The 24909-nt window shown below is 52.7% G+C and overlaps 7 protein-coding genes across 7 annotated transcripts; 4 read left to right on the top strand and 3 right to left on the bottom strand.

Annotated features, from left to right (window-relative positions):
* Positions 1-1707: 1707 nt before the first annotated feature.
* Aspvir_000551 (ATP-binding protein) lies at positions 1708-4578 on the top strand (the record flags this gene model as incomplete). The annotated part of the gene is made up of 1 exon (XM_043265686.1): positions 1708-4578. The coding sequence occupies one exon, from the start codon at positions 1708-1710 to the stop codon at positions 4576-4578; it is 2871 nt and encodes a 956-aa protein (XP_043121621.1).
* Positions 4579-5090: 512 nt separating this feature from the next.
* On the top strand, positions 5091-6233 carry Aspvir_000550 (DUF4050 domain-containing protein; the record flags this gene model as incomplete). Its single annotated transcript, XM_043265685.1, has 1 exon — positions 5091-6233. One exon carries the CDS (start codon positions 5091-5093, stop codon positions 6231-6233), a length of 1143 nt encoding a protein of 380 aa, XP_043121620.1.
* Positions 6234-6703: 470 nt separating this feature from the next.
* Aspvir_000549 (uncharacterized protein) lies at positions 6704-7451 on the top strand (the record flags this gene model as incomplete). The annotated part of the gene is made up of 3 exons (XM_043265684.1): positions 6704-6751; positions 6821-6965; positions 7042-7451. 3 exons carry the CDS (start codon positions 6704-6706, stop codon positions 7449-7451), a joined length of 603 nt encoding a protein of 200 aa, XP_043121619.1.
* A 234-nt stretch (positions 7452-7685) lies between these two features.
* On the bottom strand, positions 7686-14453 carry Aspvir_000548 (uncharacterized protein; the record flags this gene model as incomplete). The annotated part of the gene is made up of 1 exon (XM_043265683.1): positions 7686-14453. The coding sequence occupies one exon, from the start codon at positions 14451-14453 to the stop codon at positions 7686-7688; it is 6768 nt and encodes a 2255-aa protein (XP_043121618.1).
* Positions 14454-15952: 1499 nt separating this feature from the next.
* Aspvir_000547 (PAPA-1-like domain-containing protein) lies at positions 15953-17055 on the bottom strand (the record flags this gene model as incomplete). Its single annotated transcript, XM_043265682.1, has 3 exons — positions 15953-16207; positions 16294-16400; positions 16458-17055. 3 exons carry the CDS (start codon positions 17053-17055, stop codon positions 15953-15955), a joined length of 960 nt encoding a protein of 319 aa, XP_043121617.1.
* Positions 17056-18613: 1558 nt separating this feature from the next.
* Aspvir_000546 (peroxisomal membrane protein PEX14) lies at positions 18614-19873 on the top strand (the record flags this gene model as incomplete). The annotated part of the gene is made up of 1 exon (XM_043265681.1): positions 18614-19873. One exon carries the CDS (start codon positions 18614-18616, stop codon positions 19871-19873), a length of 1260 nt encoding a protein of 419 aa, XP_043121616.1.
* Positions 19874-20321: 448 nt separating this feature from the next.
* sec31 (putative protein transport protein (SEC31)) lies at positions 20322-24543 on the bottom strand (the record flags this gene model as incomplete). The annotated part of the gene is made up of 8 exons (XM_043265680.1): positions 20322-20366; positions 20427-20725; positions 20781-23493; positions 23557-23643; positions 23696-23929; positions 23984-24089; positions 24149-24265; positions 24335-24543. The coding sequence occupies 8 exons, from the start codon at positions 24541-24543 to the stop codon at positions 20322-20324; spliced, it is 3810 nt and encodes a 1269-aa protein (XP_043121615.1).
* Positions 24544-24909: the final 366 nt, after the last annotated feature.

Raw genomic sequence — 24909 nt, 5'->3', positions numbered from 1 at the left:
GTCGTTGGCGCATGGATCGATCAAAACGAGCCCTGGTAATCTCTAGCCACCAGGCCACTCGACTCCTGTATTATCGAAAACCGAAATTGATTAGTTGTCGAGAACGAGGGCCAGGCTAGAGTTGGAATGGGAAGAATAAGAAATAACGATGGATGGGTTTAGGAGGCCGGACGGAGATGTGGAGGGGCTAGGGGCCAACGAGAGCGAGAGCGAGAGAAAAGGCAGACGGGCACACCCCGTCGCGATCGCCAGTTTCGATGATCGCTCGTTTCTTGATCCAGAAAACAAACGCTGGTGGAACTGAACTGATCGGATAAATAATAATCGAAAAACACGAACAATACAAACCACGTACGCTTTCAAGGAAAAAAGCTGCCACCAGTCAAGGTGGATAAGGTTGGGGGGAGCCGACCAGAGGGTAAAGTTTAGAAGAAGAAGAACACTCATAAGGCGAGCGAGCGAGAGAGAGAGAGAGACCCCGTTCGTTCCCTTTGAGGCTTTTCGTTTTTGCTGGACGGGGACCGTCGGCCAGCGCGAATCAGGCAGGCCGCTAGTCCTGATGTGGTAAGTATCACGTGAATGCCGGAAAAAGGTTGTTGCTTGTTCCCGCTGTTTCTTTCCTTTTATTCTGCCTTCTCTTCTTCCACACAAAGATTTCTTTCCGTTTCGTCTTCTCAACGCTGTTGACAATAAATCCGTCAACTTTCCAATATTTGAATATGAAGATTGGATGATTCATGTGGAAATGCTTGGATCATTGTATGGTGTGCAGAAGGATGCTGAATCACAATGCATTGGTTCTACATCCTGATGCATGATCAATCATACCACTGCTAACAGATCAGGTCACCTCTGGACATTTGACAAGGTTAGTCTACTATTTCCATTTCCCCTTGTTAATTCATAAAATACATCTTCGAAGATGACAAACCCTTTTTTACTTCTTTACTCTCCGAGTCGCCCTTGACGAGACATTTCGGACCTTCCTTTCCCGGTTGGTCTGCTACTTGCCAGTATATTTTGTCTGAGAATTATCTCAATTGCTTTGTGTTTGCATGACATACAGTCCGAAATATTTGCTAACTTCGGATCAGTGTAGTGCCAGTCATCAAATGTCGAAGAATTGAGTTGAACCATGCTCTTGCATCGTCTTCCTGGGTTCAATTATCTTGCCGGTCACAAAGAACAGCCGCTACATAGATCAGTTCATAGTCATCAATGCCAATCTTGATTCAATTAATTTCATTATTGTATCTAGTAAATGTTGTACATCTTCCGCTCCTCGCCGATATAGGGTCATCACGCATGAAAACCATGTGGTGTCGATCATACCTCAGCCCATTATTACCCTTGATTTTTATTGTGTAGATCATCCTGTAAGGTAGCTCTGAAATGCTCAACCCAGGTTGTAGATATGATCCTGGACTGGTAGGCCAATTGAGCTGATATGCATGTTATCTACAAAACCACAAAACCACAAAACGTCTAAAAATCCAAGTCGCAAACCGCTGTTCAGCTTTTCATCTTTGTCAGTCATGCAAACAATGCTGTATATCACGTGATTAAACTGTGCGTCGGCAAAAAAGTATCAGCATCGGAGTAACTGTCACAACGTTCTTTGCTCACGACTTGGCTGATGCAGGCGTTTGCGATTCGCAACTCAGCATAATCTTCATACTCTAGTTCCGGTGGCAGCATTTGCCCCGGATGTATTCGTCAATGGTACACGGCAGGCTACTTTCGTCCCTCGCCCGACCCTGCCGCTTCGTCGCCCATCGCCGCTACCCCCCAACTCCCGCCTCGTCTGCACGTCGCTTTCATCTTACTCCAAAATGGCTGTCGAGCGCACCGTCTGATCCCAGCGACTCCCGGAATTCACCTCCGGAAAGCGTCCCTCACGATATCCCTGCACTAAACTCGGAACATACCCCCTCCGAAGATGCTCCCTCGACCAGTCCGGTAACACCAACAGAACGAGTGGTGAAGAAGGATTCGGGTCCCTATGGGTCAGGTGTACGAAGGGCATTAAGGAACCGGAGACAAGGCAAAGACTTCATAGCTCCGGTAGCAACTGTGCCGCAATGGTTTCGTGAACGAAATACTGTTTTGCATGGTGTTGAAGGGCAGGCCGTTGCACAGTCCCGACAACAGGTTGAGATATGTCGGTTAGAAACGGAGGAAAAGAAAGCGAAAGCGCATGTCGAGTCCCAGGGAGGTGAGGGAGGCAACCCGCCGCCATCTGAGGCACAAAGCGACACAGGCCATCGGTATGTTCTAAGCGAAGCGCTATGGGAAGAACTATGCGCGTCTGCAAAAGCAGGCTTACGGCTTCCGCCTGCGAAATACGCGCAAGAACCTTCAGCTCAGAAATCGCACCTCGTCCTACAATACCCCGGTGCCGACGGCATCTTATTCTTGGATGCCGTGGTAAAGCGATTAGCCCAGGAGCTAAGCGCGGATGTCGTGACGCTGAATGCTCAGGACATTGCTCAGCTGTGCAGTGAGCAAGATATGGCGGACAGCGGTGCGACGTGCCCTATCAGGTCGCTAGGCTACGAGGTCTACCGGCCGTCTATTGCTGAATCGTGGCAGGATTTGGGAGACAACCTCAACGAGAGTGAAGCGGAGGACACCGACTTTATCGACACTCCGGTGCCGCCGCGGAATTTCCGACCCGGCTTGAAGGGAGCGAAATTTATCACGATCTCGAGTGCGAGTAATAACGGTGATATTCCATTGCCGAGTATACTTGGGCTCAAATCATTAATGACCTCATTCAATGGGCCTCTGGATGGCACAGCTGCGGCACAAAGCCCGAGTGATCGAGTCGAAGATAGGCGACTTCGACTTGTTCACGAGCTAATCAGCTCCCCCAGCAAGCGGTCCAAGCCAGTATCTGAGACAGAATCGCCGTCGGAGGCTCAGTCTGGCGCCGTTCGCGACGTCATCGTGCAGGTGCAGGACTATGGGGAAATCCAGGCGACACGTGAAGGTGCCAAGTTTATTACTCTTTTACAAAAAGCTATCATGGATCGGAGAAAGGCCGGTACTCGCGTTCTGTTCATTGGCACCTCGGCGCAGGAAGTAGGCCCCGATTCAGACTCGGCGAGGCTCATGCAAAATGCCTTTGACGACCATTTCTCACAAATGCTGGTCATTACACCGGGAATGGAGTCAAAAGTGGTGGAAAAGACGTTTGCAGAGGACCGCAAGAGGCGTACGCTGGACATCAACATTCGCCACATGCAGGATATGCTTCGTACCCGACTGGATGGGAGCGCCTCTGCAGTCAAGGACGCCATTTTCGAAAATCGTTCTTGGCCACTACCTCCGTCCGTAGTGAAAGAGTCCGGTTTGAATGAGCGCTACTGGCCTTACAGTCAGATCCACTGGGCGACGACACTTGCCCTTGGAAGCGTTGACCCCAACGAACCGTTAGGCTTTGAACACATCCAGCGTGGTATTGAGATGATGCACAAGACAGACCAAACCAAGAATGACTGGCTACGAGAGAGGACGCCAAAGTCTACGCTTGAGGCAGGTACCGACAGGGAGCGTTTGTTGAACTCTTTGCGTAAAACCTGCAACTCCCATGAGAAGAAGTTGCTGAATGGTGTTGTCGATGCCAACAATATCCGGACAACATTTGCCGATGTCCATGTCCCACCGGAGACTATCGACGCTTTGAAGACGCTGACTTCGCTGTCCCTCATCCGGCCTGAAGCTTTCACATATGGAGTCTTGGCTACGGACAAAATTCCGGGATTGTTGCTCTACGGCCCGCCAGGTACCGGTAAAACCCTGCTTGCAAAGGCCGTTGCTCGGGAGAGTGGTGCGACTGTTCTGGAGGTCAGCGGTTCCGAGGTGTATGATATGTATGTTGGTGAGGGCGAGAAGAACGTCAAGGCTATTTTCACTCTGGCGAAGAAGCTAAGCCCGTGTGTGGTCTTTATTGACGAGGCGGATGCCATTTTCTGTTCCCGGACGGGGGCCAGTAGTCGCACCTCGCATCGGGAGCTCATCAATCAGTTCCTTCGAGAGTGGGACGGCATGAACGACATGTCTGCGTTTATCATGGTTGCAACCAACCGGCCATTCGACCTCGATGATGCCGTCCTTCGACGTCTCCCAAGGCGACTTCTTGTGGACCTTCCGACGGAGCAGGATCGGTTGGCCATTTTGAAGATCCACCTCAAGGAGGAGACCCTCGATCCGTCGGTCGATCTAGCCGAACTGGCTCATCGAACTCCTCTTTATTCCGGCTCCGATCTTAAGAATCTCTGCGTTGCGGCCGCTCTGGCCTGCGTTCGAGAAGAGAATGACCTCGCGGCCAAACATCAGGGGCCCGAGCCGTACCAGTATCCGGCGCGTCGCATATTGACTCGTGCGCACTTTGAGCGGGGAATGGAAGAGATCAGCGCGTCAATCAGCGAAGACATGTCCTCGCTGTCGGCGATCAGGAAGTTCGACGAGCAGTACGGTGACCGGAAAGGCCGTCGCAAGAAGAGCGCCGGATGGGGATTCATGCCTCTTGGCACGGAGCAGGCTGAAACAGATGCTGCGCGTGTCCGGTCTTGAACATGTTCGATTTGGATCTGAATTCTTGGGTAATCTCGTCTGGATTAGGAGAAATACATGGTATGGGCTCGGGATTTATGTGACGACTTGTGTACTATTAGCGACATGGTATAGATAGATAGGACTTGTACTAGTATTCTGCCCTAAAAAAGAGTATATATTCATCAGAATCCTGTATGCTTTTTCTTTCCTAAATATCATATCAAACTGGCAGCGATACTGTATTAACTGCTGATCTGCTGGCGCCATCACGCACAGAGTTTGTTTTGTCGCCATGACATCGTTAATTTTCTCCTCTCCCGCCCCTTCAGTCGCCGCAACTCCGCCACACCAACACGCCTCTCCCACTCCAGGAACCCCTTGTCTTTAATTTCATGCTCTACGGGTTCCACGTGGGTCACAGCAAGGGGCCCGCTCGGACCCGTTTCTATATACCTTGTCAATCAACCCACACGACCCTCCGCAGCGCCGTCCCCCTCACCTACCCCTCTTCTCACACAAAGCCTCCTACCATGTCGACAGAGGCACGCGACGCAGCCATCCGAGAAGCAAAACGGCACGTCTTCGAAGTCGTCCGAAACGACTGGGCGTTTGAGCCCTCGTCGACCACTTCTGGCGCGCTGGCATCGGCCACGCCCGCAGCCCCCGAGCAACAATGGCTCGAATGGCGACTCCGCGAATACGATAGCTCCGGGTCCGAATTAGAGCCGCAGGATGAGCCAGAGAGCCCTGGAGAGCGAGACGGTGACTCGTCCGATTCGTCGCGGGTAGTGACAGCGCGGGAGCGTCGGCGCAAGCGGCGCAGACAGCTGGAGGAGGACGAGATGCGGTGGAATATCGGATTGCGGACGTGGGTTGAGAGGCGGGATGCGTGGACCGGGGCGCGAGCGAAGGAGGAGGTTTTGGCGACGGAGGAGCGAGAACGAGACCCTGCCGTGCATACTCCGGGGGAGACGCCGGCTACGGGTGCTGAGCGGGAGGGGACCGCTGACCTTGCTGCGCGGACAGGGTCATTGCTTGCGATCACTGAGAAGGAAGGGGAGCCGCAACAGGCGCAGGCAAATCAAGCTCTCGATGAAGCGGCCAAGGAATCGACGGAGACGGGCCTGGCCGTGCCAGGCGGGGAATCCTCGCATGATGAGTCTGTGTCTCCTCCGCCTCTTCCACCCCCTCGCGCCGGCGAAGTCCGCGACCCCCTCATACCTGTCGCCCCGTCCTTCATCCCCGTAAGCAACCCCGTGCGCGCTTCAATCACGCCTGCCATGTACCCGTCTATCTACTCCAAGGTGGTGGCGCAGGCGCTGACACCCACCGTACCCATCAACCTCGCCGACGTCGTCAAGGCCATGGTGCAAGGCTGGAAATCGGACGGCCAGTGGCCCCCCAAACCGACCTCCATCGTCCTGCCGGATGACTCTATCGTGCATAAGAACGGTGGCGCCACAGGCGACGCACAGGGATCTCACGAGTCCAAACGCCGATCGAGCGTCGTCGGCGCCGTGAAGAAGGTGTTCCATTTCTCCGGCTTCCACTCGAACCCGTTCCATCGCCGCGGCTCGAGTCATGGCAGCCACCCCGAGGCGCACGACGGGCCGTCGAAGGACGGCGGGCCCGCGGCGTCTGATCCTCCGGGTGCTGGGCATCCGAGCAAATGAGTTTGCAGTTAGCGTCTGCTGTGATGAACTTGACTTCCGATTTCATGTTCGGGTTGCATTGGACTGGTGCTTCGGACGGTCTTTGGCGAACAGGATGCATCTCTGGAGTGGCTTTGTGTTCTCTGTCTATGTTACGTTTTCTTCTTCTCTTCACTGTTATGAGTTATGTGACGATCAGAAATGGATGACTCAGTACTATATATGGCTCTCATGAAGAGCCATGATGGAAGGCCGTGTATACCCTCCGTAGCACGAACCAACTATACCAAACCACCTTGGTATTCGGACTCGATACTACCATAAACATAAACTAAAGCATGATCCAGTGCAATCAACTAGGCAACGTCTATTCCACGATCGTAAGCCCGCAGGCAGCATAATAACAATAACCCTATCCAACCCGCCATGCCATAAATCCCCAAGCACAACAGCATTCCTCCCTCCCAATCAACCACTCTACACATACCAATATGGCCACCATCTCAATCGAGATTATCTCAGACGTGATCTGCCCATGGGTAAGTCCACACACACCTTCCCACCTCCCACCCCAACCCATATATATATATGACCACTGAACTCAAAAGTGCTACATCGCCTCCCGCAACCTCCAAAAAGCAATCACGATCTACAAGAAGACCTACCCGGACGGCTCAAAGGACATCTTCACCATCACCTGGCACCCCTACTTCATCGACGAGGTTCCTCCCACCGAAAGTATCCTTGTGCAGGGTATGTCCATCCACCTCACTTCACCTCACCAACATATGCAAAGGACACAGATAGACACTGACTGTGTGAGTTATAGACCGCATGCTCCGCCGGATGACGCCGCAGCAGGTCTCCGCGGCGCAGACCCGTCTATTCCGCGTTGGCGCGGCAAGCGGCATACAGTTCCAGTTTGGGGGGTACATGGGTAGTTCGCGGCTTGCGCATCGGCTGCTGCATATCGTCAGAGAGAAGAAAGGGAGTGAGGTTCAGAATCGGCTTGCGGAGATGCTGTTTCATTATCAGTTTGAGCGGGAGGCGGATGTTAGTGAGGTGGAGGTTGTTGTTGAGGCGGGGGGACGGGTTGGGCTTGGGGAGGTGGAGGAGGTGAGGGAGTGGTTGGCGGGTGACGAGGGGGTCAAGGAGATTGAGGAGCAGGGGTTGGTTGGCGAGAGAAGCTGGGGTGAAGGGTGTGCCTCATATCATTGTTGGAGGACAGTATCATTTTGATGGAGCGTTGGATGTGTCCGAGTTCTTTGAGGCTGTTGTTCTGGCCAGGCAGAGTAGTTTGCTAGAATAGACTGATACTGGTTCCTTTTTTGAGGATCGACTTAAGAGTTTGAAAGTCATTATTTCATTCATTTAATGCGGTTGTCATCTCTAATCTATATAGGGCATAAAAAGATCCCAGTTCAACGCCTTCCACCACGGAGTATATACTACATGGCTCACGAGCAGCGCTGGTTAATCCGCCTCATCAAATAAATCAACGGCCCTCACAGTATCCAAAAAGGTCTGGACAGCCTGGTCAAACGCTGCCACTGGTGTGCGCTCAATCTCCGCCGCAACCGAAGGCTCAAGCTGGACTTCCTGTGGCTGGTGACCGCCACGCCGGGTGAAGTAGTACTTCCCCTGATGCTGCGACCAGCTGTCGGTGAGATAGGATTGCAGTTCATGCGTTGCCGCAGTGCGAAGATCATGGAAGAACGACGGGACAGCAGGGTTCGTAGTGTCGTCGTTATCGAAGGCCTTGAACGGTTGTACCCTGTCCAATACCTCGCTCGCCAGGGGCTGTTCACGAAGGGAGGACGCGACGAAAAGAACAAGTCCACGAAGAGCACCGATCTGTAAGACGGCACATCCTCCCACATCTGTCGCTCGATCTATGTAATCCACAACGGGGAGCGCAGAGGTAATCATTTCGACAAGACTAGTGAGTGTGGCAATCACGGTAGAGTCGGTAATCCTGCGGGGGGTTCCTGTGATATACCGAACGGCTTGGTAGGATGATCGGAAGACAGCACCAAGAATAGCTAAGACGGAGGACCGACACATTGCATCCGTGATATCCATGAAGAAGAGCAAGTCTTGGAAGACGAGAGACACCGTCTGTATAATCGGTCGAGTGAGGAGCCATGCAGCAGGATTGGTGAACGCGCACTCGATATAGGCGGAAAAGACGCATTGTAGGAGGATTGCACGCAAAGTAGGCTTATACGAGTCTCCAGTCTCGTAGATATCTGCCATGGACGTATGTAGCTGGTCAACCAGATATACTTGCTGCCCATCGATGGCTGCTCTCTCCGATACACCCTGGACAAACACGATCAAGGACTTCACTACCTTCTCAGAACAGAGCTTCGGCTCGTAGCTCTTGAGCCTGGCGACAATGTAGGTTGGATCCCCGGAAGGCAGTGGGAAAGATGTAGGATCAGTGAAGAACGAATCAATAGGGCAGATATCCCTGCTGTACTGTTGCAGGAACCCAACGATCCGATGAACAAAGTCAACGTATGCTCCTTGTGCGCTGGCTCCTCCATTGCCCAGCTCCTGGTAGTTTGCCTTCATGGATGCCATCATCCGCTGAATCAATTCTCTGTAGTCCCGCTTCGTACTTGACAGCTCCCGACTTTCTGTGTCTTCCAGATCCTGAACGTGTCCTCGCATATTCGAAAGTAGACTCGAGAGAAGTGACAGCCTTCGTTGACTGAGATCCTCCAACGATATCGAATACCGATCATTCTGCCGATCTTTCGAGAATGGCAAGTTGTGCAATAACGGGTCCGTGGTGTCGAGGTTTAATAGCGCCACCGTGAGACGATGCTGGAATTTGAGCATCGATACCCGCTCAACCAAGCTTGACAGCCACGTGCTCAGTATCAGAAGCCTACACTCAGACAGGCATTGTGGATCTCTCTCAATACAGCTTGCAAGGAAAAGGGGCGTAAACTTTCTTGTCTGCACAGTCGATCGAAGCGACGACCACGACTCTCCATCGTAATGACCGAGATAATTATCCCAATGTTTCAGCCCGTGCTTCACAAGAACTGAGGCAATGGAAGTCCAGCAATCAACAACATTCAGGAGTATTGCATCTTCAGGACAGTGATCCTCGCCAAAACAGTTCGACACAAGACGGGATACAGCTGGAAGGAAAACCGATTCTACGTGCTCAACACCTTTGCTTGCTGGAGGGCTTTCGTCCCCGTATATTGCTTCAATGTCTGTCCAGTCCCCATACTCCTGGCTGTCTTCGTCAACTGGAACTGTGGGAGCCTTCCCCGCCGGGACAGTGTTCGCGTTGCATTTCTGAAGGTAAGCAATGATTACCTGCAACGCCTCAGAAACTACAGCATTCACACGAGCAACCCTGGGATTGAAAAGGCCCAGAATTGCGCGAACAGGTGCTTTGGAAACAACGACTCGGGCATGCTCCAGCGTCGGAGCCGCACGAACAGCGTTCTGTAGGCCACCGAGAGCCACGGTCAGCAACGACTCGATTTGCCTTTGGTTCTGAGAAATTGTCTTTTCAACCTCATCATGAGAGAAGCTCTTTTCTATAGCGTTCTGAGCTTCGATTTCCTTCCGGGCGAGGGAGTGCTGTTTCAAGAACTCGTTGAGGAAATAACAATGCCAATCGGCAAATGGCTCAAGTCCAGATACTTCCTCATCGGTTGACAGCTTGAACCGCACGAGTCTGCTCCATGCCCGAATGCTGATGTTGCACGTTTCACGGTGGGAGATGGCAGGGTCAACAAGGGTCTTGATGATCTCCAGTCGGGGACGACACCCATCAGGGACAGCAAAGTAAAGAGTACACAGAAGATCATGATGGTTCCTCACGGCATCCAAGTCCGATTGAGAAATGGGCTTTTCCTTGGGATATCTTCCATCGTGATTCGGTAGCAGTCGCCAAGCGAAATTTCGGATCTGTTTCTTGTCACAGGACAATGGCAGAAATTGCAGCCCGGTTGCCAGAATCTTCAAAAAGATATGATAAGATGGGTCGCCTGATTGGACGTCGAAGGAAGGGTTGCGGTCGAGTTCATCGAGGAAAGAAGGAGACTTGTAGCTCTCCTCGAGCTTCAGATCATAGAGGTGCCGTTTCGCAAAGAAGTCATACAGGAGTTGCATTATAGACCTGCAATCTCGCCAGCCCCAACCATTGATCAGATGGTAGCATCTTCGGAAAAGAGCTCTGCAGTAATTGTTGCATGAGATTGGTTGCGTTTCAGCGTTGGTGTCGTAGTTATCGAGAACGGGTAAGAGCAATCGTTTCACCATCAGCCAGTTGTCATGGGCTTCCCGGAAGCGTGCTCCAATTCTGACCAGACCACAGGAATCAAATTCGTTGAGCGGCAACGTGGTGAACAAGCTTTGCCATCCATTCTCGAAACCATCGACATCTCTTGAGTTACTCGAATCCCCTCCAGCTGACAAGTAGGCTTCAGCAATCAACTCATCGAAGCACCGTTTGAGTTCATCCATGGACAACAACACATGTCGCACAATCACATAGGCCTCGATGGCAGATTGGTCCGCCTGGATGCCCGCTTCACGATTTGTAAGAGATTTGTTGTCCTGAAGAAACGTGCGCATCTGTATCTGTGCCGTTCGACTTGCAATGAAGCCCAGAACCCGTCTGGCAGCAAACTTGACCAAATCTGAGATCTCGTAGGCAATCTTCCCATCAACAAGAGCATGTCGAGCTACCTGAAACGTTTGACTCGCAAACACAAGATTGTAGGACGCAATCCGAGTGAGATAATCCCTCTGACGCTCATCACTCAACACCATTGCCGTAAGTTGCTCGTTCAGTTTTGCAATGAGACTCTGGCTTCGTTTGACAAATCCCATCCTATCGATTGGATCCTCAAACGCCAGGTGTTCTGTGACATACTGGACCAACGACCTGTACAATGCACAAACGTCGGGTGAGGCCGTTTCTTGACCAATGCCTGTTGCAATCTCAGAGGCGGCGTTCGTCTCTATCTCTTCAATCATGACATCGAAGACTTGGCCGAGTTCAGAAGAGACCGTGTCGTTCCATGAACCCCACCGGAAACACTGGTCTCCCAATTTGATGCGAGACAGATCAGTTTTCGCATCCATATTGCGCGATTCAACCTTGAGAGAGCGGGAGAACTGGCCACTCCCTATAAACGTAGTCTCATGGAAGAATGTGCCAGGGCAAAGAGGTGTGATGTCGAAGTCGACGGTGTAGGTGCGCCGAAAAGACTTTAGTCCGTTGCCATTGCTGATTGTAGGACGCGAGTTTTCCAGAACAACACCATCTGCCGGTATGATAGTGACAGAATCTCGAGTGTCAACCTCCTGACCATCGAGTGCAGCAAGGTCCAGTCGCCGCGGCGGTCGTTTCTTCAACTGACGTCGTCTATTATGACCTGGAGTTGTAGGCAACGCATCAGTGGCCGCGTTCGGGATTTCGGCAGGAACATCTGATTGAACCCCGGTTGGGAGAGAGGGTGTGAGACTGTTTGCAAGGTAACGATGAAGGGGTAAACTCCGATGTGTCGGGTGTTTGTGCCGGTAGTCTCGATTCAGCTGTGCAAGTGTTTTCTGGAAGAGCGAGGGTGAAGCAGAGTTCCTGCTAGCGTCTGTTATTTCGGGTTCCGCTGGGCGTGGGCCGTTTCTCTTCAGAGATGAAACGGCAAAGTTCCGACGGATGACCCATTTCCTACCTTGCTGCTCAGACGCAGGCTTCGGACGCGACGAAATGTCCTTTTCTGTGGTTGGTGCGATAGCTGGGACTTCTGGACGAGTCTCATCAGGAGCAACGTCGGTCAGATCAACTTGAGCGGCCCTCTTAGGACCTGGCAAGAAGCCTCTCTCCTTTGAATGAGGATTGTGATTGGCAACAACGGCTGATTGATTGACAGGGCGATCCAACAATGGCGGTCGCGCGTAAAGCTTGGTCTGTACTTGAGGCAATTGCGTCTGCCGGAGCTTTCCTTTCCGCCACTCGCCCAATGACTTGTTAGCATCTTCCGTGTCCAGTCGCGATCCCAGCTTGATGAACTTGCGGGATGGGCTTCTCCTGCCCATGTCTTTCCGGGAACGTGCTCTTCGCGCGGCCACCCTCAAGAATTGAGGCTGTTCTTCTCGAGGCCGATGAGCAACGTCTGGAGCGTCTAAAATGCCTAGTCTAGGGAGACGGCGCGGCGCATCCCTCTCCTTTCGGGCTCCATATTCAGGATCGGTAATTCTTGTCTGTCGCTTCAATCGTGGTCTTTTGGTGTGACTATGCGAGTGTGAGCTACCTGTTTCCGTCCTCTGGCGTTTCTTGCCCGGCTTTCGACTTCGTGGGTCTGTTGGTCCCCGAGGTATTGGCGGGAACATGTAGTCTATATGATCAGACTCAGGAATGTCATCTCCGGCAATATCGTCGTCAAACGGAAAGTCAAGCTCAAATAACTCGGCTAGCTTTTTGTGGGCATCGACTGCAGGCATGTCCTCCTCTGCTCCGGTACTCTCACCACTGTCATCATCCGCAAGATGACTTAACGATGCCAATGGCTCCCTAGCAGTTGAAGCCATCCTAGAATCATTCTTTTTCGTGATCTTCTTGGCAACGCCCTTGGCGTTTTCTGTTCGATGGGACGCCAGTCTATCACGCTGTCGCTGCGTGGAAGGGAGATTTTCCTGTCTCTGGTTCTTTTGGTCCAGTCGCAGCCAAGATGCCGGTAGCACACCTTTGATCTTCCGTTGTAAAGCCCTCACTGCGACTTGCTCATCGTCTTCCTCAGGTGCATCCTCGTCCACGTCGGAGTTTAGTTGGCTCTGATTAGTGGCTTCACCATCCACAGAAACCTGGTCATCAGCGCCGGCCAACCAGTCCGTCATGTCAGAATTAATAGCATTGCGTCCATTGACTCGAGGCTCCGTAACCGGCGTAGTCAAGGTCGGTGGCGTGAATCCAAGTGGGAAACGGAATCCCTCGGCGTGCTGACTGGTTTGCGTGGAGGAGAGGCTGCCTGAGCGTGGAGGACTTGGTATGTTGAAGACAGAGTTATTTTCAGGACGTGCAGGAGATTGGCAGATGACCACCTTTGGCTGGAGCGCATGTTTCAGAGAGCGTCGCTCAGCATCTTCAGGTCGGGATACCCTGCGCCGCTTTGAAGGACGAGCATCTGGTCTGTCCGCTAAATGGCCTTGTGAGTCTAAACGACCTCGCCGATGTAGAGAATCCTCGTGAACGTATCTGTCTGGCAGCGGAGGATCCATTGCTGGAGATGATGGCGGAAATTGGAAGTCTTCGATAGGACTGCTTGAAGGAGGCTCGAACTCCTTGCTTTGACTCTCGTCGGCTGTGTCATGTACAGCTTGATGGTGAGGTACCCGTACGGGTTTCAGGCCTCTGGCTTTCATGAGACTCCGGTACTTCGCATCTTCGAGCAGGTATGGGTGTAATTGGATAGGATTCCGCTGTCTCAATGACCTGCGCATGGGTTGTGACATCTCCTGTAGTATATGGTCCGGAATCTCAAAAGGCAGCAATGGCTCCTCTCGATTCTGGGGAGCTTGCGTTTCTGTGGCCTCTGTCCCCTTCTGCCCCTCTTGCCTACCTCGCAAACTGTCATCATCTTCACCCAGACGTATCGAATGAAGGTATGAGAGAGGAGAAGAAAGAGGAGAGATATTGTCATTCTCGTTCACCAGCTGCGTCTCAGCCTCATTGATAGTCGGTGAGTTCTTCTGGGGTTCGGGGTCCTTCCTCTTTGAAAAGTAAGTTATCCGTCTCCGGGACGGCTGCAAATCGAACTGTAACTCGTCTGGGGAGCTGGGAATGTCCCATATCCCGGCCTGCGGTTGGGTGCGAGGCGTTGATGGAGTGCTGGGATTCGTGGCGGTCACACCACTTGAACTCGACGAAGAATCCGCCGCCTTTCTCGCAGCAGGCATACTCCGATCCACCATCGTGGAGTCTTCCTCTGCCTTTTCAACGGTGGGCGTGCTTTCTTCGGTATCCTTCGAGCCCAATACCACATTCTGAGCTTCGTCGGTACCATCGTCACCTGCCCCATCCCGTTCTCCCTCGTTTGCCTCCTCGTGTGCCGCCGGCGCCGTAAGCTTCGCATTGGGCGTAACAACCTCTTCCGTCCCTCCATCACCATCCTCAACCCTCCCATTCACCACCTTTGACTCCTGACTGTCAAAGTCAACCTCCGAGTCCGAGTCCGGTACAAACCCTCGTTCCCGCCATGATTCCATTTGTGACTTTGGCGCTGCTTGCCCATTTCCCTATTTGTCCATGCTTCGTCCGCGGCTGCGAAATTCGTCCAAAATTCCCGCGACCGACACAGATGGGAACCGACCACGAGATTTCAAGTGCGTAAAGGTCAAGGCCAATCGTATATGTCGGATTGATGATTTGGGGTCGAACAAAGTTGTCCGTTGATTGGACGCGTCGAAAATGCGCGGAGACGCGTTGTTGCCAAAAGGCGGAAATCGTAAGTGGATTAATGGTATGGAGCAGTTCCGCAGTGGGAGCCTAGGAGCCTGGAACCGCTGGCCGTTAAAAGTGCCAATTAAGTACAGAGTACCTCTCTAGGCCTAAGTCGATCTGCCCGCTCTGCACGTTTCTTGTGTCGGCGTTTCTACGGATATAGATGATCTGTCATAATTTGTTCATCTTATTCTGACTACGATAACGAGTCTGTTCGTCTACCTGCAGCAGCTTGCGCCATCACCGTCAGAAATATGAGTCGCAACTTCATCCCCGCCGCATTAGCCATCGGCATGGGCATATTGACCGGTATGATCCTGCGACCTTCGACTTGCTGAACCGACAAACTTACAGTTGGATCTTCCCTCCCAGGCTACTATACCTTCCAGCCCGCACTACAAGAACTCCAAATCGAGAAGCGCAAGCCCCAATCGTATGTCTCGCTCTTCCACGCCCTGCGACGAGCCGCCGCGCATTGCATTTAGAAATGAGTTAGCCGTATGCTGATGGACATACGCATGACCAGTGGACAAGCAGATCAATCGGGGGATAGTCAAATGAAGCCTCAGACTCCCGCGTCAAGCTCGGAGACCAAGCCGTCGAACCAGCAGACCAGGTAGCGCTGAGCGAGAAACCGGATGAAGGCGGAATTGAAGAGAATGTTCCTGCAGGAGCAGGGAGTTCGAACCGGGTCCACAGTGCTGAAGCAAGTTGGAGCGAGGTGGTGCAAGACATCTCTGCCTGGAGACAGAGCTTCAGAGCGCGCTCTCGAGGGACCTAGCGCTGCGCCATTGCGGGACTAGGGAGCTACCTGTTTGATGGAGTAGAGCTCGTCCTCAACCGGGTTCTGCCAGCGGTGTCGCATCGGCGTCAACTGGTGTCGACGGATTTGCTTTCCAGCTTAATGGCTCAAACCGATTGGCACGGATGGCAGTCGCTAATGCTTCCCAGCTGAACAGTATGCTTCGTGCATCGGCACATGGACAGACGTTCCATTGTATTATATAACTAGTAGCTACTGTGCTGTATACAGCTCGTTCAGCCCATCTGCAAATGTATATTAGCGCATTTCTACGCTCTTTTTCTCTCTGAAAGACCAATCGAGTAGGGTATGATACACACTTGACAGAAGGTAAAATACATGAACGACAGCAATTTAAGAATCATTGGCCCTTCCCAGTTCCGGTAAGAAGAATATCGTCAGACAAGATCAATGCCGCCCTAAAACGCCCAGCTCCATTCCCCTGCACCCTCGTACCGAGAATCAAACTTCCTCCACAAGCTTTGATGGCCGGCTAGGCGCTTCCCCAAAGACGCGGCCTGCAGGAGTTCCGAGCCATTCTTCAGGCACACCGATACGACTGCCCTTGCGGCCACTCACCCATCTGACCATCGTCGGCTGTGGTTTCTCTGCTTCTTCTGCCTCTTGCTCGGCGGCGTTGGCTTCCGCTTCAGCAACTGGAATCCGACCACGCCGTTTTGGAGCCTGCTTGCGTAACAACCTATTGATCGTGTCCATCTGTGCTTATGCGTTAGCGATGTGATACAGCGAGCAGATAGCGGAATTTCGAGACCGAGAAGGGCTGCTTCACCGGCCCAACTTACCTTTTCTTCCTCGTTCCGCTTCTCGCTGAGATTCTTTCTTCTTCGAGCCATTTCAGCACGACGCATAGCACGTTCCTCTGCCGTTAGGTGCTTCTTCACTTGAGGTTCTGTTTCTTGGTCAGCAGCGACACTTCACTCGAAACACTTACAGTAGGGAAACTCACCCATGGGGAGCTGCAAAAAGTCATTGCCGAGGGTTCCTCTCTGCCGCTTGGTTAACCGGCTAAGGTCGCCTCCGGGTGTGACCTCTTCACTATCCTCGTCCTCCTCGTCTTCTTCATCCTCTTCATCCAGGTCCTCGTCTCCTCCATTTCCATTGCCAAGCCCACTCTCGTCCTGGTCATCAGGCTCACCTTCGGCATCCGTCTCCAGCTCCGATAGCTCCTCGTCATCTTCGTCGTCTTCCTCCTCCAGTTCCATCTCCTTCTCCTCCACGCTCTTCACAGCCTTGCCTGTTGACGTGGCAGCACCCTTGGCGTGTCTTTTTGAAGTTGGTGGTCGGGGTGGCGCATCATCCAGCTCCAAATCGCCATCCGCATCGACATCATCCTCGCCAGGCGCATCCTCGTCAACTTCATCCTCCTCTTGGTCTTCTAAATCGTCCCCCTCACTTGTGCTGACCTCTACGAGCTTCTTCTTGGGCCGGCTAGACCGGGGTCCCGTGATGATGGGATTCTCGGTGAAGACATTGTGGGAGCGTCTGGTTGAAGTGCTACCCCGTGTGCTACTCCCAGTAGCTTCGCGGAGCTTGCTCGAAGGCATCCTTACTGTCAGAAAAAGAGATCTGACGGGGTTCTCTGCGCTGCCTGAAACAGATCGAGTGACTGTTACTAGTGGGGCAGATGGGACAGCACGTGTCGATCTGGTAGGCTTTGGACTCATGTCAGAATCAATACTTGATGGTTCATCCCGCGCTGGACGAGAGCGAAGAGAGCGACGTATAGACATGGCCAAGGAAAACAAGGAAGACTTTTCTGAAATTATGTTATGGGAAACAGGAATGAGGGGTAGGAGGACGAAGAAGAGAAGATCGTTGTAGTGATAAATCCAACGATGCGATGCGATTTAAGCAACAACTGAAGACAGTTTAAGAGAGTTGATGGGAAGGAGCTTGCAACGTGAATGCGTTGACGATGCCTGACTATGAAGATTCTAGCAGGGGAAGCGGGGATGCGAGTGAATGGGAGATAATATCCACAAGTCGATGGATGAGCTCAAGACGATGGTCATCGAGCAAACATCCATTCATAGGATGATGGATACGTGGGCCATTGTAGATAGTTGAGTGTAGGTAGGGCCATGCATTCCGGGTAGACGCAGGCAAGCAACGCCTATCACACATTTGACGCCAGTTAAAAGTCGCAAGCCGGCATCAAGGATGGGGACCAATTAGGGCGTTGCGATCTAGGATGGGATGGAGGACGCCCGTGCAAAAGCGACAAGCGACTAAGACAACGAACCCCATCACAGACGCAGTGAATTCAACGCTTGTGCGTTCGTTTCTCTCCGCCACACCCACATACCAGGGGTGTATAATCCTTGTAGTGACCATGGCAAGGCTTCCCGAAAAACTGAAACAATCAAGAATCGAAAACCACACCAATGACAAGTGACAGGGTTATTGTGCAGGAGGGACAGGAAATAAGAGCAATACGAAAGGACGGATACTCACTCGACCAGAAGGAACTAATAGATGGTTCGTTGATAGAGGAATGGACCGGGAAGGGTCCAGGATGATCTTGACGGCAATCCCCTTGTATATCTCAGGTACATATATATAGAGGTCGGACAAAGAGCACTTGTCACTGATAAAATAGAGGGATGTGTATGCTCTTTTACAAGTGCAGCATTCTTAATGGATGATATCAAGAGTGCTCTGTACTCCGTATGTCCATTTGATTTATTCCTCATCCTCACCATTCTGCCGCTCAGCGGTGTGTGTTCTTGGCAGGTGTTTCTTATATCAACGAGATAACTCTCTTAACCAGAACAACCACTTGGAAATACTTCTGAAATTACATACCGAGGGTTCTTCGAATACTCTCAGGCCAAGAATACATGATGATGATGATATTCTCTTGATATCACTCATACCAGTCTATCAACATGAAGAGCCCAAGAATAATGCACCTCTAAATGATCAGGTGATCTGTAGTACGTAAAGAGAAATACATTACATTACCATACAGCCGAGGTCTGGGGAAATCGACCCCATCTCCATCGCTCACATGGAGTTCTATGTCCATCTCTCCTCCTTATCTCCTCTGTCACTCAACGTTCTTCTTGGAGTCGATATTTTCCCCGTCTTGTAGAGCGCAACATGTCGGATATCAAGTCCAAAACCCCTTCCATCCCTCAATGGCAGCAACCTGCCGCTGCCAGTACCAATGCCAACTCCGCCAACTCCACACCATCGCCGAGCTCCGATGAGACTCCCCGTTCAGCGCTCATAGAGCAAGCTAGAAAGTTCTTGCAGGATGACTCCCTACGCGATGCGCCCATTGACCGCAAGATAGCTTTTCTAGAGTCCAAGGGCCTCCGAAGCGAGGAAATAGACAGTCTCCTGTCCATCTCGCGAGATGAGGACGCAAGCAGCAGCACCGCGGAGGGGAACAAGGCCACCCGGGATTCTACAACCTCTTCCACCAGCAACGAGTCGCAAAGTCCCAAAGAATCATCTTCTTCATCACCAACATCCTCCGCAGCTTCATCTACCACACCCGCTGCTGCAACCGCGACGAAGAACTCCGCACCACGCGATGTCCCACCCATCATCACTTACCCCGAATTCCTCATTCAGCAATCCAAACCCCCACCACTGGTAACCCTCCGCAGCATTCTCTACACCCTCTACGGCGCCGCCGGCCTAGGAGCAAGCCTCTACGGCGCAAGCGAATACCTCGTCAAACCAATGCTCGCCACCCTTACCAGCGCCCGCCTCGAACTCGCCCAAACCGCCAACACCAATCTCCAAAAACTCAACGAGAAACTCGAGCAGAACGTCTCTCGGATCCCGCCCCATCTCTCCGCAAAGGACACAAAACAAACCGAGCCCGCCGACTCCGAAGACGACGAGGACTCCATCACCTCCGACCCAACAGAGCTCTTCCACCGGGACGTCGCAACCCAGACCTCGCAGGAACTGGACGCAACCACCCTCCCACGCACTGCAGACCAGCACTCCGCCGACGAGGCAGCCCCCGACCCCACCGCAACAGTGAACACGCACCTCAAGCGGCTCGAGAACATCACCTCGCATCTCCGCGAAGTCGCCTCCTCCGAGAACGAATCAGGTGCACTGGACGACTCCGTGCGTACCCGGTTGAACGAACTACACCATTACCTCGATGGCTTGCTCTACAGCAGGCCCAGCTACAGTTCTGCCGCGGGGTATGGGGTATACAGCACGCCAGGCCTGGAAACCACATCCGGCCCCTCGGCGGGCATCAGCAAAGCCGAGGAGGACGCAATGGCCAGCTTCCGGGCTGACATTAGAGGTGTCAAGGGTGCCTTGCTGAGCGCTCGAAATTTCCCCGCCAGCCGGGGAAGAACTGGCTCGGGGATCCTGTCTGGCAGGTGAAGGTTGATGTATATATTTTAGAAGAGGAGGAGCATTCTTAGAATCTGAGTATGAATGCTGTTTATTCTGGATTGATATTTCCCATCGATCTTAGCAAACATAGGCGGTCATTTTCATGTTGCGTGGCAGTGTATGTCAGTCAAATCTCTAACATTGTTAATTCAACTTGGTTGAAAAGAGTGGTCTCCGCTGAGAGCAATCTTCTAGCTGAAGGCAAAAGTCTAAGTCATTTTTCCTTTCCTTTTCGTGCTCTCTTGGACTATAGTAATACGGCGGATGAATAACTCGGAGAAACATCACGATAACATAGACGTGTGAACAAGATATCCTGACCAAATCCAGGCTAGCGTGGATTATCCACACTAGCTAGGTGAGACGGCGACAATGCCAATCACTATACAAACAACTCATAACCATATTGCATGTGACATCCTCAGTAGTTAACTCATCAAGGCGTGGCCCGGCTCATGCTAATCAGACGCTTGACACCAACCTAGTGCCCCAAAGTTAGCAGAAGTCAATTTGAGCGGTTTGAGATCAGAAATTGGCATACCATCCAGTTACCGCATTCCTCCGTCCTGTTCGTCATGATATCAATGTGGATAGTCTTGGCCGTCTCGTAGTCGCGTGCCTGAATAGCCCGAGCAAGCTCCACCATGTCGGCGACAGTGTTAGGCTTGAGCAGGTCCTCATTGTTCAGATGGTCGAACAGGATATTCAACCGGCGTTCCGCGTCTTCAACCTGCGCTTTGAAGGAGGCTGGCGCTCGAGACTTCACGCGTTGCATGTCTGCGGAGAGGATCTCGAAAACAGGCATGGCGTCTGCGGGGATATGGGAGCGGTCGCCGGGTGCTTATCAAAGTCAGAATTAAGAAATAGAAATCAAAGAATAGTACAAATGACTTACGATACTTGGGGGGAGCGGGCGCAGTCTTCCGTTGCGACGAAGCGGTGCTTGGCCTCGAAGACGGAGCCTGGGGTGGCGCTTGCTGCATCGGCAGCTGACTCGGTGGTGGCGTGCTAGGAGCATAAGGATTTGCTGGCGGAGGATGCGACGCTGGCTGGGAGGCGTAGGGCGAAGCAGCTGCCGGCGGCGGAGGAGGAACAGGCGCTCTGGTGGAGAGTTGCGGGCTTGCTGCTTGAGCCGCCGGGTTAGGGGCATACCTGCTCGACGGTGGTGGCATCGAAGGCGGCGCGTTGTACGGAGATGGTCCGCGAGGAATTGACGCTGGGGGAGGAACGCCCATGGTTGAGCCCATTGGAGGGGACTGAGGCAAAGAAGCGTAGGGGTTGGCCGCGGGTGAAGGGCCTGGTACGTTAGTAGAAGGCGCGAAGCCTGTTGAAGGTGGTGAGGTCACTCGGGGAGGAGGAGCGGTGCCCTTTGGTGGAGGAGGGACAGACGGAGCCCGCTGAGTAGGCGGGGCTCCAGGTGGTGGAGGACCCTGAGAAAGGGTTGGAGACTGGTTGGGGAAAGGCGAGCTGATAGGTGCCGCGGCAGCGGCGGGGGTTCCCCTGCGGGAGGTCGGAGGTTTTGTGAAGCCCTCCGGCAAGTCGTTCCAAGCTGGCAGATTGGTCGCTGTGGTGTATGTGGTCATAGTGGCAGGGGATTGGTTGGTGGCGCGAGGAGGTGGTGGAACTGAGCCACCAAGTGGCTGAGCACCATAAGTTGGCGCCTGCAGAGGTTGATATCCTGCAGGAGTATAGCTTCCACCGCCAATTGGTGCATATGAGTTGCTTGCCTGCGGCTGGGCGGCGGCCGCGGTGGGAGGAGCATAAGGATTTGCGGGCTGCGTCGTAGCAGCCATTGGGGGAGCATAAGGATTCCGAGGAGCAGTAGCTGGAGCTGCTGGAGCAGCCGCAGGTGCAGAGAAGGCGGGCTGCGCAGGGTACATGCTGGCTTGTGGCAAGGGCTTGTTGACGGGTGTCCTAGTGGTGGGACGAGTTGGCTGTGAGCGCTGAGGTGCAGCGTGTCTCATTGCCAGCTTGATGCGGTTCCTAGCGATCTCGGCTTCAGGGTGCTTCTCAGGAACAAGATCGAGGTATTTCTGCGCAACTTGCAGTCGTCCGTGAGTGGCCACGACATCGGCGTACTCGATATACTTGTCGTAAAGCATACTAAGCTTCCAGTCGGCATCCTTGGTACGTTGCGTGTCTTGGAACTTGGTAACCTGGCGGAAGATGGTGACCTTCTCAATCAGACTCTGCAGAGCACGAACGTGGATCGAGAAGGAAGTATCGTCTGCAGCCGTCTCAATGCTCTTCTGCTCGTTCTCGCGGAGCTCCTCGATCCAGATGGCAACAACCTTTTCAAGTTTGGATCCAGCCAGGAAGCAGAAAGAGGCATCCTTGCGGAGGTTCTTGTCTTCAGTGTTTCGAATCTGCTCTTCCAGGCGGTCACCAAGGGCCTCGCAGAGATCGGCAAATTCATTGTCATCGGCAAATGTGCACAGCGCAGCCATGACTTCCTTCCAGTTAGACAGGTCGGCATTGTGTACGACATCCCAGAGGTTTTTGCCAACAATGGATGCAAGCAAGCGGATGTAGTTCGGCCCATCGGTTTGCTTCGAGAAGTAATGTTCCTGCGCCTTCTCGATGCACTTCTGGCCTCCACAGATTGCAATCATGAAAGCGTCTGACATGCGGTCTTCTTTCAGGGCCACATCGAGTGCCTTTTCGAAGTTGCCCAGAAGCAAGGCTCGAGTAATGCCCTTGTCCGCTTCGGTCTCAGAGCCATTGAAGATCTGGAATGGGTTGTTGGTCTTGGCTCCCTTCGATGCAGCTAAATCGGTCAGGAAGTTGTCAGCCTCAGGGTTCGCGTCAAACATCGACTGCAGACGCTTGTGCTTCTTGGCTCCCGACCCGCGGGATTCTTTGGCCGACTCCCCGTTCACCTCGTCATCCTCCTTATCCAAACCAAGCTGAGCCAGTTTATCAGCGGTCTCGTCGGCTTGATCCTGGAATCCAAGGTACTCGATCAAACCCTTGCGAGGGTTCTCTGAAATCAAAGCTTCAATGACCTTCCAGTCAGCCTTCTCCTCATCACTTGCGGCCTGAGCAGCTCTGGTTTCGCAGATGCTCCGAAGGTCACCCTCCTTGAGCGCATTCTCGAACGTCTCCGTAGACTTTGCGACAGCCTCGTCAACCTCAAACGGGGTGATCTTAATCTTCGATGCACGCTTGCCCTTCTCGATTAGGCCGACCGAAATCACTCTGCCGCCGAAGCCGAAAGACGCGCCACAAGGTCTCTCAAGCCACTTGGGAGCCTTTGGGAGCGAGAAATTCGAAACCTGGGGCTGCGTCTGTGCCTTCGCGAAGAAATCCGCCCCGTCGAGCGCTTGGTTCTGGTCAGCGATAGCCCGAGCGGTGTCAGTACGAGTGTTCTGGACGGTCTGTATCGAAATTCTCCCATCGAAAGAAGCCGTGGCAAAGAAGTTCGGATTGTGTGGGTTCCAGCGAGTCTGGAAAGTCCAGTTCGTAACGACAGGGAATTCTCCGTAAGCTTGTCCCGTTTGAGGGTTCCAGCAGAGAGTGCGGTTGTCCTTGCCGGAGGAGAGAAGTAGGTCGGGATCCTGAGGACACCAGGAAAGCGAGAGCACACCTGATTCATGTCCTTTAAGGGTCTAGAGAGCGTTAATCATATTTGTACTATTGCGTGTGAAGGAATAGGGAACTCGGGAGCTCACCCTTTCTGGGGCATGGGAATTGCGGAGATCCCAAACGTAGATAAGAGGATCGGACTCCAATGGTGTGGAAGTAATGAGTTTCGTGGGCTGTCCAAAGTCAGTTATAATATCAGCTGCTTGTTGATTTGCTTAGGCTCACCTTCTCAGGATCCCAGGCTACTGCGCTGACAGCTTTCCGGCCCATATTGTTCAGGGTTAAGCTCTCCTTCTTCGTCTTGACATCCCAGACAGTGACAAAACCTGCACTGCTACCCGTGACCAGGATGTGCGCGACCTTCTTATTCCAGTCCAAGCATTCGATATCATCAGCGCGGGCAGCGGCGCCTCCGAGTCGGTACGGGTTTGCGATGTTGTTGAGATCGGAGATGTAGAGCTGCAGCAGTGAGCCTCACCAGAACATGGGTAATAAGTTGGCTAAAACAATTACCTCTCCCTTTGCGCCACCAGTTGCTAACAAATTCGAGTGCTTCGGGTTGAATTGCAACGCCTTGATAGCCCCTGAATGTTGGGTCATTCTCGAAATGACAGCGTCACTGCTTGTAGTCCGGTCAGCCAATTCATGATAGCCCGGGGATTCTATCTGCGGACGAACCTCGAGCCGTTGATTAACTTGTCGGCATCCCATAAATCCAAGGATCCGTTCTCCAGAGCACCAGCGATCACCCCCCGTGAGTTGTCCTCGGAATCTGTCCATGCCAGGTCGTTAAATCTACAAATAACAACAGTGAGTCACTCTGCACAATGAAGGGCCGAAAATAAGCAATATAAGAATTCATACCCAGAATCAGTGCCAATCTTGGCAATGGGCTGCAGCTCCTGACTGGCATCTTGGCTGCTCAATCCAAGGTCCCAGAGCTCAAGACATGTTTCATTCGAGAAATCAACATCGATGGCGCCGGCCCGAGTTCCGGTAGCAATCAATGGCGATGCTGCACCGGGTGACCAGGCGAAGGTGGCGGACCGGGGGATCTCCCTCAGACGCACCATGCTGGAAAGTAAGAGGTGCGGGATGACAGGTATAGATTAGGGGAGGATCAGACTCAGAACGGTCTGGCGATGATAATCATTAAAATGAGAAAAGAAAAAGATGGAGCAAAAGAAATTGAGGGAAAGACAAGCTCACAAAAGCAAAGATCCCCTCCTTAATCAGTAAACGGAAAGGAGCTTATAGGTTAAGAGGTGATCGAGACCTGAACGATCCGATGCCTTGGGCTCAAGCAACCAAGTGTCCTTCTGGAGGGGGACCGGGGGGAGTGACGCTAAGCTCCATCGGGACTCGCCAAAACATCCGCGGATGCACGTGACATCATTCATTCCGCAGAGGGTCCCAGGCAAAGAAATCTACTTGGGGAC

Source organism: Aspergillus viridinutans, assembly GCF_018404265.1.
Source record: "Aspergillus viridinutans IFM 47045 DNA, scaffold_1, whole genome shotgun sequence".
Classification (NCBI taxonomy): Eukaryota; Fungi; Ascomycota; class Eurotiomycetes; order Eurotiales; family Aspergillaceae; genus Aspergillus; species Aspergillus viridinutans.
This window is presented reverse-complemented; position numbering and strand designations above follow the sequence as displayed.